The sequence below is a fragment of the Pelodiscus sinensis genome, chromosome 14 (genome assembly GCF_049634645.1).
Source record: "Pelodiscus sinensis isolate JC-2024 chromosome 14, ASM4963464v1, whole genome shotgun sequence".
NCBI lineage: Eukaryota > Metazoa > Chordata > Testudines > Trionychidae > Pelodiscus > Pelodiscus sinensis.
The window spans coordinates 1,636,055-1,649,646 of record NC_134724.1 but is presented as its reverse complement, the minus strand read 5'-3'; the positions used below and the strand labels follow the sequence as shown (position 1 = coordinate 1,649,646).

General features: G+C 54.3%; 1 protein-coding gene across 10 annotated transcripts in view; it reads right to left on the bottom strand.

The window, feature by feature from the left end:
* The window catches only part of TLE3 (TLE family member 3, transcriptional corepressor), a 49,616-nt gene extending 37,330 nt beyond the window's left edge, over positions 1-12,286 (bottom strand). For 6 of the 10 annotated variants that reach the window (XM_075896815.1, XM_075896818.1, XM_075896821.1 and 3 more), the window contains exons 1-4: positions 11,604-12,285; positions 11,163-11,263; positions 10,471-10,534; positions 9,337-9,381 (exon numbers count right to left, since the gene is read on the bottom strand). In XM_075896815.1, the coding sequence (XP_075752930.1) occupies positions 9,337-9,381; positions 10,471-10,534; positions 11,163-11,263; positions 11,604-11,627 (234 nt within the window). In that variant the 5' untranslated portion in view covers positions 11,628-12,285. Of the gene's footprint in view, positions 1-9,336; positions 9,382-10,470; positions 10,535-11,162; positions 11,264-11,603 lie in introns of all 10 variants that reach the window. The other 4 variants (XM_075896814.1, XM_075896817.1, XM_075896820.1 and 1 more) reach the window with 2 other exon arrangements.
* Positions 12,287-13,592: the final 1,306 nt, after the last annotated feature.

The window sequence follows — 13,592 nt, the reverse complement described above, 5'->3', positions numbered from 1 at the left end:
AAATGTGCCAGCAACATGAACCCTCGTACCGTCCCTGCAACAAGGGCAGAGGGGGGTTATGGCCAGTTTACAGAAGGGAAAGGGAGTCTCAGAAGCTAAGTATCAGTGCTCAAACTAGGGATGTAATTGTGTAGTCGATTAACTGATAAAACAAAAGCTGATCGGTCAATGCTACAGACAACATGCATTTCCCTCCCCCGCCAGTTCATTTTTTAGCAGGCTGGCCAGCAGCCCGGCTCCGTGCTGGCTTGCGATCTACCCCTGCTACCACTATGCATTTAAAGTGTGTTAGGAACAAGGCGGGCAGACGCCCTAGCTGAGTTCCAGCTCACGCCAGGTCCAGGAGCTCAGACCCGCTCTAGACAGGGGCTGCTGCCACCTCACATTGCTGCCTCTTTATCAGAGGCAGCAGCGCAGGGTGACAGGCAGCTGGTCCAAGAGAGGAGCTGGTTTCTGGCTCCCTTTATCAGAGTGGCAGGGGGTTCCTTGGGAGTGAGGCTGGAGCACACTGGCTGCCGGCCCCACCCCAGGACGATAGAATAGTCGAGTAACCGATACGAATTCACAAGATTAATCGACTATTCGATTGACCAATACTTAACATCCCTAGCTAAGACTAGAACCCATCAGTCTTGGCTCTCCGTCCCCACTAACCAGCAGCCAGGAAAGATGGAGCAAGTTATCTTTCTTCTCGTTTCACAACAAGGTCCGTATGGCAGGGCCTCGCCTTAGGACGGAGGTTGCTCCTACCTGCCAAACGAAATAGGATGGCGGTTCTTTCCAAAGCTTACAGCTGCACACCGACTTAACGCACCCTTGAAACTTTACTATGCAGAAGCGAAATGGCGCTTTCCCTCGTTAGTAGCAGCTTCCATTGACCCCCAAATGTAGCGGCGTTTGCGCATGCGCGTCTCTCTACCGCCTGAGTGTGCGAGTCTGCTTCAGAAGGAGGGGTGCGGCTGACTGGTCAGCATGTAGCTCTGCGGTTTCCCTCTTCTGCCCGGGACAGCAAACTGAGCGGTTTGCGGACATGCTACGCTCTCCGCAGCTGCCTCCCCGTGGCCACGCTTTACACTGCGTGGCACTCCGCTCAGGAAGGGCGCACCGGTTTTGCTTCGCAGCAATGCAGTGGGTAACAACCGCGGGGCCCGGCTTCCGAGGAGATCACAGATCGCCACACGAGAGGTAAAGCTCTTTGCAGGTCCTTTCAGCATTGGCTTATTGATCACAGTATACATAAAACTACAACTGCATTAAATATTGATGCCTCCAAACAAAGCCTATAGCACTCCATATTGCAACAAGCACTCGCCGTAGTCCTCCTTTTGCAGGGATTACTTCAGGGGGAAGCTGGCTTTTGGTGTTTCCTGGCCCTGAAAAGCCCTATAGCATGCCAGGGCCCGATTATTCATTGCAGCCAGGAGGAGAAACCCCACCGGTTATAAGCCTGCAAAGTTCCTGCAAGGTCATCCCAGTGCAGGGGAAAGAACCCCTCACAGTATCACCCACTTCTCAAAAAGGGCACTGCACGGAGGAAAAAGGGGGCACTTGCTTTCACCCCACGTTACTGAGCTTGTTTTGGTTCTTTTTGCTATTGAAGCTATTTTTAAGCGGAACTCGATTTTTAACTTGCAACGACGATTTGGGAGCAAATTTAACGTGCTGGGGGTTTGTTGTGTTTTTCAAAGGGCACTTTCTTGGTGGAATTTAGAAAAAAAAAAAAAGAATCCAGTGGCTGTGTGGAACCCTCCGTTTACGACCGCAAGGTTTCCTGTTAACGTAAGATTCAACAATCGTTAAACATTTGTTCACTTTAATGTTTCAGTTCCCAAGCATATTAAATGCTCTTTGTCCCCGTTCAGAGTTAGCCGGGCTCCACACGGGGTCTCTGGCTCGCCTAGAACAGGGGAAGGCTTCATGCCTTACACCTTCCCAGGAAGGCTGCCCATTCATCAACCCCCTTCCAAAGCGGCGGCGCCCTCCCCCGAGTGCCACCGGGCAATCCGTGCCAAGAAAAATCTCAATTCATCTCCGCTCGATCGCCATGGCAACCTCAACAACCTAATCCCCTCAGAACATTATGCAAATTGCGCCTTTGCTTGACCGCAACAGGCTGTAAAACCATATTACCCAGGCCAAGGCGGGTCATTACGGGGTGTTTTTCGGGCTGCCAATCTGATCGGCTCCACAAATGAACGGGGGATAGAAAGGATGTGGGGTTTGGCAGGGGGAGGGGCGCGGGGGAGGGAAGAGGCGGCAGACAGACATGTCGGCTGTGAAGAGAGCCTGGAGTCACAGCCAGTCTAAGGCACTTCCTCGGGGTAGTTCTCGCCCGTTTCTACGTCCGACGTGGGCTGCCTGCTCTCCTGGGAGGGTGTTAGCCAGCGTGGCAACCAGCTTCGCCTGACTCGCATTAGAGAGACTGGCTTGATTTCCAAGCCACAGTCGGCCTTGCCTGCAGCCCCAGGCCTTTGGGCTGTCTGAAGAGCAAAGACAGGCTCACAAGGGCCTGGCCTCGGCCCATGCCACCAAAGCGGCACGAGTTACCCTGTTTCCAGGGCCGGCGTCAGTCAAGGATCTGACCACACGTGGTCGTTTCATAGCCCGTTGCACTTTTCACTCTGAGCAGATCCTCGCTGGTCTGGGAGGTTAAACAATAACAAAAAGCCACCTTCCTCGGCAGCGGTTACTCTTCTGGACTGGAGGGGTTACTCTTCACTTCCAAGCACGCCAGCTCACTGCAGCCACGGATGAGCGACCACGCCCGTCTGACCACACGCCAAGCGCTTCGCTGGCGCAGGACAGACAACTGGAGGTGGAAGCGTGGCCAGACGCCCACGTCACAGCAATCTCCTGCAACCCTGCAGCCTCGTGACAGGCCACCTGCGGCCCATCGGGGCGCTGGGCGTGGCCCACGGGATACTTTGTTGGCCAGTGCCCATGCACAGGGTGGCCACATTCTACTGGTTTCCAGCCACGTCGCGTTTTTTTCCCTACCAGTATCGTTAAAGGGACACACGCGTAAAGCCAGGGAACAAGAGGTGAGGAGTGAGCTGAGTGTGAGCGCCGTGCGCTCTCCCCGCATCCAATCACAGCACTGCTACAGGTCCCTATCCCAGGAGGCCATCAAAGGTGAAGCAGGCAACCGGCTGCTTGTACACGGTGCCCAAGAGAACAGACAGACAGGGTGGACCCCTCTAGTCCACACGAGGTCAGTGAGCTGGGTGTACACTTTCCATGGGGGTGGCCAAGTTCCCCTTGGCCCCAAACAGATTGTTTACCGCCACCAGCCCTGGCTCTCAGGGTTCGGTGCCGTTCATTAGCTCGAATTGACCCCCTCAGTGTCTTCTCAGAGCCCAGCAAGCCATGGAAGGGTTGGTGATGTTGCTAGAAGACACCGACCTCCCGTGGTCCGGCGTCGGCCAGGTGCCGGATTAGAGAGGTTCAGCCTGTCCATCCTTCACCAGCCCCCTCTTCTGCCAAAAAATAGCCCTGCCCCTTCTCAAACCAGCCACTGGCTCCCACACAGCCTGGCTCTAAGGGGAGAAGGAGCAGAAGACAACAGAGCCAGGTGCCGTGGGGGGAGAGGGGGAGACTTTGGGGCTGTGGGAGTGGAAGGCGGAATGCATGCAGGAAGGCCACACAGGGCTGTAGAATGCCAGAGACAAATCCAAGCGGCTTGTTAAAACAAGGCCAAGGAGACAGGCAAGTCTTAAATCTTAACGGCTTCTCCCCAGCCTGTCCCAGCAACCGGAGCTGCTACACAAGACCCGTCTGGTTTCGGGCTCTAGTCGGGGTTGGGGGTGCTGGAGCTACAAAGGAGGGAGAAAACAGCGGCACAAGTTCCCAGTCCTGCCCCAGCACGCCCACAGTGCCAGCCCGGCTCTCGGTCAGCGTTAGCCTCTGAGGTCGCTCGGACAATGGGCAGAGCCGCTATTCCAACCGGGTCACCGGAACCCGCGGCACGGCCGGGACACAACGGGAGCACAGACAACGAAGGTGGCGGGCGTGCGGAGAGGGCAGGGGAGGCTCCTACTGCAGGAAGGGATTCTAACCGCAGTCGTGAAGCTCTTGGTTTCAAACTCACGAGTCTGTTGCTCCAGCCTCAGAGACGGACACAAGTTTAAAACGACTATCCTACAGAATGCACTCAGCTGGATTTGAAACGCTGCTGGTCTCCCTTAAGACATGCACGATAAAGGCCTCCGAAGCCACTCGGTTTCTAACGCGGCCAGTTATGCCCGAGGGACCGTGCTCACGGAAACGTCGCCGCCCTGCTGCGTACTGCACAGTCACAACGACACCAGCAGCGTTTTGGCCCCCAGCGTGATGGGAGGAGGAAACAAAACAAACCTAGACACGGTCGTGATGCCTGCACGGACGCTGCCTTCAGCTGGCTCCTGTCCCGAAGAACTTACTTTCCCTTTAGCGAAAGCGAAGCTGCATTTGTAACCAACTTTCCAAAGGTCTGACCCAGCCTTCCACCTCCATCTGAAATCTTGAAGCAGAGCCTGCCAGTGCACGTAACATCACGGCACCCCTACGATGCACCTTCACAGCCCTCCCCGGCTCCCACCCGATCAATTCTAATGCAGTCGCTACCACCGCCTTGCCAAACAGCGTCTGCACAACCCTACTAAGTCTGTTATCCTCACTCCTCCCTCTTCCCTGACTGCTGGTTGCAAACCTGCTACGTTCTTGCCACAGAACATTCGGAGGCTACTATAAATATTGGCTCCAATTCGCCTGTGGGGGCTCTCTGCTGCCGTCGACAGGAGCCGTCCCAGGGAGAATGCTGATACTTCAAGGTACGAGGAGCAGCTAACGTGCATGCCCGGTCACCATTTTTCACGCGCGTGTCCAAGTACATTGCGAACATCCCCGCCTAGCAGTGCCTGGACGCATGACTCCGTCTATCGGACCATGCAGCACGGACGGGGGCGTGCGAGTCTGAAGCACTGGGAGGAGGACGCTCGTTTGGCTCACCGGTTGCCAAAGACTCTGAAAACACCTTCGGGGAGGTCGCCGTGTTAGCCTGTTTCAGCAAAACCCAAAAAAGTCCTGAGACACCTTAGAGACTAAAAATTGTATTTGGGCATCAGCTTTCGGGGACTGGAGCCCACGCCGCCAGATTACTGGGCAGTCTCTCCCGATGTGGCACAATGCTATTCAGCAACTAACAAAAAAAGGAGACAAAAACCTGTCTCAGGGGTTGGGGGGGGAGATTCTTACTAAGTGATCTTTCAAGGTTCTGCCCCTTGAAGTGAAGCCAACTTGTCCCCTTTGTAAATGGAAGAGACCTAACTCGAACATTCCCAATTAACCAGAACACACAATTCGGATCGGCTGGAGTTTATGCCATTTGCTCGGCGGTACATCAGGGATTTCGGTTGCTGCTGCTCTCCGTGCCCTCCCACCTCATGAAACCTTAATCAAAAAGGGAGGGGGTGAATAAATACTGCCGGTGAAGCACTAGAAGCATTTGTGGAAGCCAGGGTATTGTCTCTTTAAGCACATGAAAATATGGTCCTTCAGCAGTGCGCGGCTCACTCTGGTACACAATTATGGGTACTTTCAGCTGTCTAGCACTGCTTCAAGTGCTCTCTCCAGCCAGGCTGTCAATGGCATGTTGAAAGCTATTTGCGGCTGCTATCCTTATTAGCAAAGTAGAGAGCTTCACTGATGAGAATTGAATTCGGGGAGGGGGTGTGGCGGGGCGGGTCACAGCCAGGCATTTTGGAATGATCAGCAGCAGAAGGCAAAACAAGGCTGCTTCAGAGACTCAAGTTCAAAAGATCCTGGCAGGAAATCCAGAAACCAGGAGGGAACGGTGGGGATTCACAAGCCAGCTGCCACGAAGGGTTAACACGTAGCTGGGAACTATTTTGTGTTTCTACCTTAAGATGTCAGAAAGTAACAGACTAAGCAATTCCTTGGCTGCTCAAGCGTTTAGTGCGTTCTTATCTGGCACGCCTCGCTAACGAGGATGAGGAAAGTATACTGTGTTCTTGGAATATTCCAGAAGAGGCAGGATTCTCTCAGGAAAGTGTCAATATGCTCTAAATGCGTTCCAAGGCCAAAGTCTTAGTTTAACTCTAAACACAAGACATACTTAGGCGCGGAGTCTTAGCCAAACTCGAAATGTGGGATATTTACCACAAAGCGTTCTCTCTCCCAGCATGTGATTAGGGGCTTTTCTGGATTGCCAATTAATTAGATTACTTCGGCCAACTTTTAAAAACAAAATAAGACCACTAAAAAGGGAGGCATGTGACAGCCGTGCGGGAAAGGAGGGAAAAAAAAAAGTCTCTGTAAAGCTGCCTGGGCAGCAAATGCAGATTTAAAGCCAACTGAGGTAAAAGTTGTATTAAGAAGATTGAATTTGGGGAAGCTCCCGCTTTACTTAACGCAAGAGATTGTGGCAGAGACTGGAAGCAATGCTCTTTTGCATGGGCTTCAGGGCGAGTTATCACTTCATGCATAATTCCGCCCATCCCGTCTTCTGGAGTCCTTCCTGCAATCACCTTTCTTCTTCTTTCTCGGTGTGATTCGGTGGCGAGAAACCACACACGCTTCCGTTTAATATTCCGTGCAGAAGAGATAATCTGTTATATAAAGCCTACAGGCAGGCAATCCCCTTTTGCTTAAAGATGAAGTATCCATCAATGTTTGTCTCGGGCAGATGTAATCACAAGCAGTCAAGTCTGGAGGGCAGGGACACTGCATGAATAATTCAGGCACTCCAGTCTACTTGATTGTGTGCAGATAAACACAAGTCAGCCGCTAAACAGGTCACTGATAAACTTGTTTGTTCAGGACTAGCCACCCGCAACCAGAGTCACCCAGGACCCACACTGCAATTTGTGGGCGGGTTTATTTTGCTGTCAGGAAGAGAGTGACAAAACCTCTGAGATTAGATTTGCTCCTCCCTCTTCTAGATTCTCACCCCCCCCCCCCTTTGCTCATTTCACCCAGTCAGAAAACAGACTCTAGTTTCACTGGCAGGGAGGGTGGCTCGGTTTTTCTGCAGCATCAAGCTCATCATCGGCCAGGAAACCACATAAACAGCTTCACCTAGAGCAGTGTTTCCCAACCAGTGGTCCAAATGCCCTTGAGGGTACTCCAGAGACATCTGGGGGAGCGCGTCAACAACTGAAATTTGGAGAAACTGAATTTTTGTTTTAAGTTTTCCAGCATTTTTTTCTAACTTTTTACACCCCAAAATGTCATCGCCTGCCCAGTCACGATTAAGTGGTTTAAACAAATGTGTTGCAGCGGTAGGGAAAAAAAAAGTGTGTGTCTTGGGGGTACTTATTTTTTGAAAAGGGGGTACTTTATAAAAAAGGGGATGAGAAACACTGACCTAGAGAGCCTCCCCAATTCTAATGCAAGGTGCTGCACAGACAGCCACTAGTGATGCCGAAAGCAGCCAGGCAAGTTTGCTCCGCTTAGGGATCATTTGAAGAATAGTCTTAGTTAGACCTTTAAAGCAATTGAACACCAGACAGAGCACCCGATCTCCCCCCCCCCCCCAAGCTATAAACACTTGTCACAGCACTGTGGCAACGTTACAGAAAACCCGAGTCCACACACACACACCCCGACTCTGCAGCTAGGCGTTTCAAGAGAAGCACCAGGGCCAAACCATGTCCCCATCCCTTGATGCTGCTAAAAAGGGTGAATTTCATTTTAGCCCCCCGCCTTACAGACTGGAACTAAGGGCAGAACTAACCGTCTGTCCAATCCGCTTCTCACGGAGGCCCTGGCAAACCTGGAGCAGCTTTCACACACCCCCCTTTGACCCGCCTCCCCCACTTCCACCCAGCTCCCTGACATTCACTATTCAATCAGATCTGCTCCAAAGGGCAGTTTGAGTCCGACATGCTCACGGATGGGGTGCGCGCTGTTCATTTTTAGACAAATTGCTAGCTTCAGACCCTGTGCACAAGAGCGCAGAACTGCGGGATTTGCAACCTTCGTTTAAAAAGAGGGGAGAGAGGGAGGAAATACTTCTAGCCTACGTTAAGAGGTCCCACATATCCTGTGATAAAAACAGCACATTTTTGTTTTGTTCCGCGTCCCTAAATGTATCCTCACAAAGTTTTTCCAGAGTCTATTGTCCTCTTGGCAGATGCACACAAACTCCCATTAGCAGCAGGAAATAACAGTGCACCAAAAGGTGCCCGTCACTCAGAGATCGACGGGAAACTCCTTTCTCACAGGTCTCTTTGGCTATATCCCCATGCTATAGGTTCCCAAAGCACCTCTGCCGCTAAGTCATCTCACCGTTCTCTGCATTCCTCCCTACACAGGTCACTATCCAAACAAGGGGCCACTTTAGCTAATCTACAGCTCTCTCTCACAGATGAATGCACATGCACTATCAAAATCGGTCTGTAAATCACAGGATCCTTGCCCGGCCAAGAAGCCCCGTCAGAGAGGAAGCAGCAAGAAGCAATTTGGCAAGACTAAACACTTCACGTTAATTATTTTTGTGGCGGTTTAAAATAATTATACCCATCTAACAAGTCTGCATGAACTGAAGGGGAGAAAGGAGATAAGCAAGGCATGTTCCACCGTGTACTTAAGTAACATGGATTGAATGTAGTCCGCTGGCAGTCCCTTGTTATTTCAAAGCGCATCGATACAATTCACATTGCTAGGAACAAAACACTACGGAGTCAAATCAGTTTGATGTCACCTTACATGGATCTGAAGTTCTTAGAACTACTTTTAGTCAGATCTAATCTCAGTACTAACTTCATTCCTTTAAGTTGCCCCAGACTTTCGACTCTGTAGCTTTAATCTTATCAAGGCAGCACATCACATTTCTGCAACCGCCCCTCCCGCTTTCCCTTGAGGCAAATGATACATTTGAGCAGACAGCAGTTGCAAGCAGTTCTTCCCTTTCCAGATGTAGAACGTGAAACACGGTGGTGCTCTGGATGCTAATAGGCTACAAGACAATTGGCTCTTCCCTCAGACATTCCAGCGCTGTATTAATTAGAAGTATGACCTTAAAGAATGCTGAACTGCACTAACAATCAGATCTGTATTAAATTAGCTGGGTTTTTCATGTTTCATCATACACAAAAGACGTACCGATCGGGCGGCTCAGAATGAATGTACAGTATTACTTTGATCTCTCCTTGTAAACAATTTTTTTTTTTAAAAAGTTGGACTTCCGTCAACTTCATGTCATAGACACCCTGGCCAACAGCTCCACAGTGGCGTAACACCAGCAATTTGAACAGTGCGCTTTTAATTTATCAAAACCGAGCCTTTGTTTTCATGGGTCAGGGAAGGGAAGACAGGGTATGGAACAGAATCACTCACCTGTTTGTGCATTTCAATATTCAAACCATACGACATTTCATAGTACTGGAGAGAGAAAAAAAGCCAGAAAAAAAAAGTTGTTATTGCTTTTGCATAAAACTATTATTAGAAAAGGCTCCTCTACAGAACTGTGCTTAGAGCATATTAGACAAGGACATTTTAATCGTAAGCAATAGCCACACACCTGCTTAGAGTTCAACAGACATTTAACAAGGAGACTTCTTCCCTCCCTCCCCCTTTATCTTCTCCCCCTATAAGCTAGTTACAAGAAGCAGAGACCAGGAGCTGTATGTGACCAGTATTTCTAATAGCAATGTTAATATTCTACCATTTGGCCAACTTCTCCTTTTAAATGAAAAAAGTTCTTTCTGCCCTGTGTCCTACAGGTCTTCTTTTGGAGTCAGGCAACAGGCCAGTAGCTCTTCCCACATGCCCAGGAGATGACTGCTGGTCACGCCGAATTGATTAGAAATACAAATCAAAAGAATCACCTCACCTATTGCCCCCATAACGCAGCCCCGAGTGAAAAGATTTCTGTAGCAACAAAAGAATCCACTTTCCTCAAAGCAACTAGGAGAGATGATGTTGTAACAGGCCTTCTCTGGCCTCCGGCAAAACAAGGAGCAGTCTGACCCCTGGCTCCTAACCTCAGAAGTTAGTCCAAACACTCCAGGGGTCAGCAAGTTGCAAAAAGTTTTAACTAGGCAACGATACAAACATGGACTCTGGTGAGAGATCCAGAGTCAGCAGAAATCCTGCCGCAAAATGCGTCAAAATCCTCTTTGGAAGGGTCAGAGGAGAGAGTTAACAGGAGACCAGTATTAGGTTTCCATTTTTTTTTTTTTTTTTTTTAAGTCTGCTTGTCCTAAGGCACAAGACAGATATTTGGTAAATACAGGGGAAGGACACAAGCTGATCAGTGCCTGTCAAAACAGGGCAAGGAAGCCAGGCTGCCAAAAGTACTGGTGCTGTCTTTAGGGGGTGGCTACAGCTAGCCAGCCCGATAACATGGAAAGGGCCAAGCAAGCTACAGAAGAGCAAAAACTTGGGCCGGATGCAGCCCCTCCACCCTGGCCCCATTATCAGCTAATGCCACTTGCAGTCTGATGCAAAAATCTGATTAAAGACTCTTACCATAACATAATGGCGCTGCATTTCGGTCTTTTCGTTCGCAAGCTTATCATACTCCACTTTGAGACTAAGAGGATAAAGCAGAATTAATATATGGTTAAGGCTCCGCAGTGATGAAGGGACATGTCAATACGGTGGGGGGGAAATGGGGGGGGAGACCATATTGAGTCACACTTCTTAGAAGCAGGAGCAGTCGGGTTTCCTTGGTTGGTTTGTGTGAACAGCTTCTGAAATTGACACCTTAGGCCTCCCAATCACTAGCAGGCCAGCAGAAGCTGGAAAGCTGGGACATTTGAGCAGAGCATAAGGGGGGATTTATTTTTTTGGGGGGGGGGGCGGGATTCTGATGGCAAAGCAGGAACCTCTCCGGGAAGAAAGGAGGCTGTTGGAATGGATGGGGAGGGAGAGGCTATAAGGGCCCCAGAGAGCAGGAATTTGGGGGGGAGGGGGGATACTACAGCTTTTCCCAGGAGGCAGAGGGTTAAAAACTGGGGCAGTTCCCAGATGACACACAGGGAGGAACAAAAGGAGGCTTGGGTGGCGATGGATGCTAGTCAACACACAGCCATAAATTGTTCTTCTAAAGACATTTTAATACACGCTCTAGTGTGCACTTAAAATCTGTCATTAAACATTTAACCTCTGATAAGCAGGGGAGGGGGGAGGGCGCCGAGAGAGCCCAGCGAAGCGGTTACCTGTGATACTGGGCTTGCAAGAACTGGAACTCGTCCTTAATCCGGTCGCAGGATTCAGCGACTGTGAATTTGAAGCCCGGCTGCCCAGGCTGGTGGGGAGCCTGGGGGTGCGCACAGCCGCGCAGGGAAGGAAGCGAGACGTTTACAGAGGGGCAAGGAGGGGCCCTGCCCAAAGAGCCACCCTCGCCCCCACAGGATCCCCCCCACCCCGGAAGTTTCCTGGCTGGCTCGCTGGGGGATCGGGGCGCCGGGGCAGCCTTGCCCCCCCCCCCCCCCAGCGGGCAGTTCCCTGGCTTGTTTGTTTGGAGACGCGGGGGGGGGGGCGCACCAGGGTCGATGGAGCACAAACACCCGCCCCTCCCCCATCCCCCCCCCCAAACAGGACAGGGGGGCGGGCCACGGGGGCCAGGCGCACGCAGCCCGGGCGCGGCGGGGACTTACCGGGTGCCTGCCTTGGGGGTACATCGCAGGAGCTCGCCGGCCACCAAGTCACCCCCCTCCCCGCCGACCCCCAAGCGCCGCCTCCTCTCCGGGCCGGGCCGCGGCGGGGCCAACACTGGAACAAAGGCCGGAGCGGAGTCCCGGGCTGGGCGCGCCTAGCAGGCGGGCAGCCCCGGGAGCAGGAGCCCGGCTGCCCGCGGGCGGAAGGCGCACATGGCGGCGGGCCCGCTCCTCGGCATCCTGCGGGCGGCTTTGGAGGGGCTGGCCCGGCCCCTCCCTTCTCCGCGCGGCGGGGGGCGCCGGCCCCCAAGTCCCCCGCGGCTCCTCGGCGCAAATCCCAGATCCGCCTGGCAGCAGAGGGGGCAGCCGCGCCAGGCCGCCCCCGCCGGCCGCTGCGCGTCCCCCTCCCGGGGGCGTCGGTTCAGATCCCCGCCGGCCCCATAACTCCACCGCGCGGCTGCAGCGGGGGGTCCCCCCCGGGCGGGTCAGGCCGACGAGCTGCCCGGGCGCGCAGAGTCCATGCCCCCCGCGGCGCGGCGAGGCGAGGCGGCTGCACCCCCGGCCCGGGACCCCGGCGATGCCACCCACGGGCTGCAAGGCAGGAGGCAGCGCACGAGGGGCCGAGCCGCCGCGAGAGCGCTCCAAGGAGCGAGTGAAGTGTAACAAAAAAGGAGCCCCAGTCCCCGCGCCGGGCCAATGGCAGCGCGGGGAGCCCACGTGGGGCGGGGCAGCTCGACAGGCGACTGGGCGCCGGCGCCGGGCACGTCACAATGCCCGCTTGTGTCGGCCAGGCGGCATGGAAAGTAGCGAGCCGGCCCTGCCCCGCTGCTGGGGGGCGGGGGCTTCCGAGAGGCATCCGTGCCCGGCCGGCTCCGCACCCCCCGCGGCTGCAGCCCCCCCCCCCCCGGAGCCGCCTCCAGCTCGGAACTGGGGGCCACGAGGAAGTGGGGGGGAGCCCTTTGGGGGGGGTTCCCCCCCGGGAGAGTCGCTCTAGGGGGCTCCGCGTGTGTGTAGCCTGGGGAGGGGACTCGCTCTGGAGCCCGGGCTCTGTCTCTCGCAAGGCGGCGATGCGGTCGGGTGTGCGAGGGGGGACCCGCTTCCCCCAGCAGGGAATGACGCTGGGAGCGGGGTGTGAACTGCGGGTTATGAGTCATCCGGCCTGTGAACGAGAACCGGCCCGTGCCCTGAGCAAGCTCCGAGCAGGCCCATCGGACACTACAGCCACCCAAGATTTAGCACCGATAAAATGCTAGGCCGAGAAGATGGGGGGGGGCTAGCCCCCCACCCACCCACGGAAGAGGCTGGAGCCTCGCAGAATGGCCGGCCTGCCTCCACCCTCCTTCCCCACGCAAGCAAACAGCCCCTCGGATGCGCCAGGCTGGGCGAGGGGGCTGCGAAACCTCCGAGGGCTTCTCCAAAGTGGGGCAGCCCCTTTCTTCCCTGACTCCCTGGTTCCTCCTCCTCTGCCTCCCCTGGTCTCCTTTCAAGTCTGAGCCGCTTTCGTGACGAGCGCGGGTAATGTCATTAAAGTGACACAGTCGCCCGAGCGGATTGGAGGAGCGCGGGGGTGACACGCCACACAAAGCCGGGTTTGCTGGAGCAGCGGGGCGGGGGGCGATGGAGCCTTTAAAGCAAACAAGAGTCCGGCAGCCAAGGGCTGCCCCGGGCTGCCCAGCGCATCTCTCCTAGTCCGGAGAGGTGAAAACAATAGCACGGGCGGTTAGCAATGCAAAGCGGGGATGGGCTCCCGGCCTTGCCCGCCCTCCGGGAAGGCTGCTCCGCGGGCATCTGGACTCGCCCCGGAGGGATGCGGGAGCAAGGGCAGCACAGGCCGGGGGATAGTCAGGACACACGCGAGGCGGCGTGGGGCGCGCCTCGCCTCGGCCGCAAGGCCTGGATGTGGGACTGTCATTGACAAGGCGCTGGGGGGGGCTTTGGTCAGTTTCTCAGGCCGGGACCTGGCTCCCACGAGGGATTATTCTCCCCCGT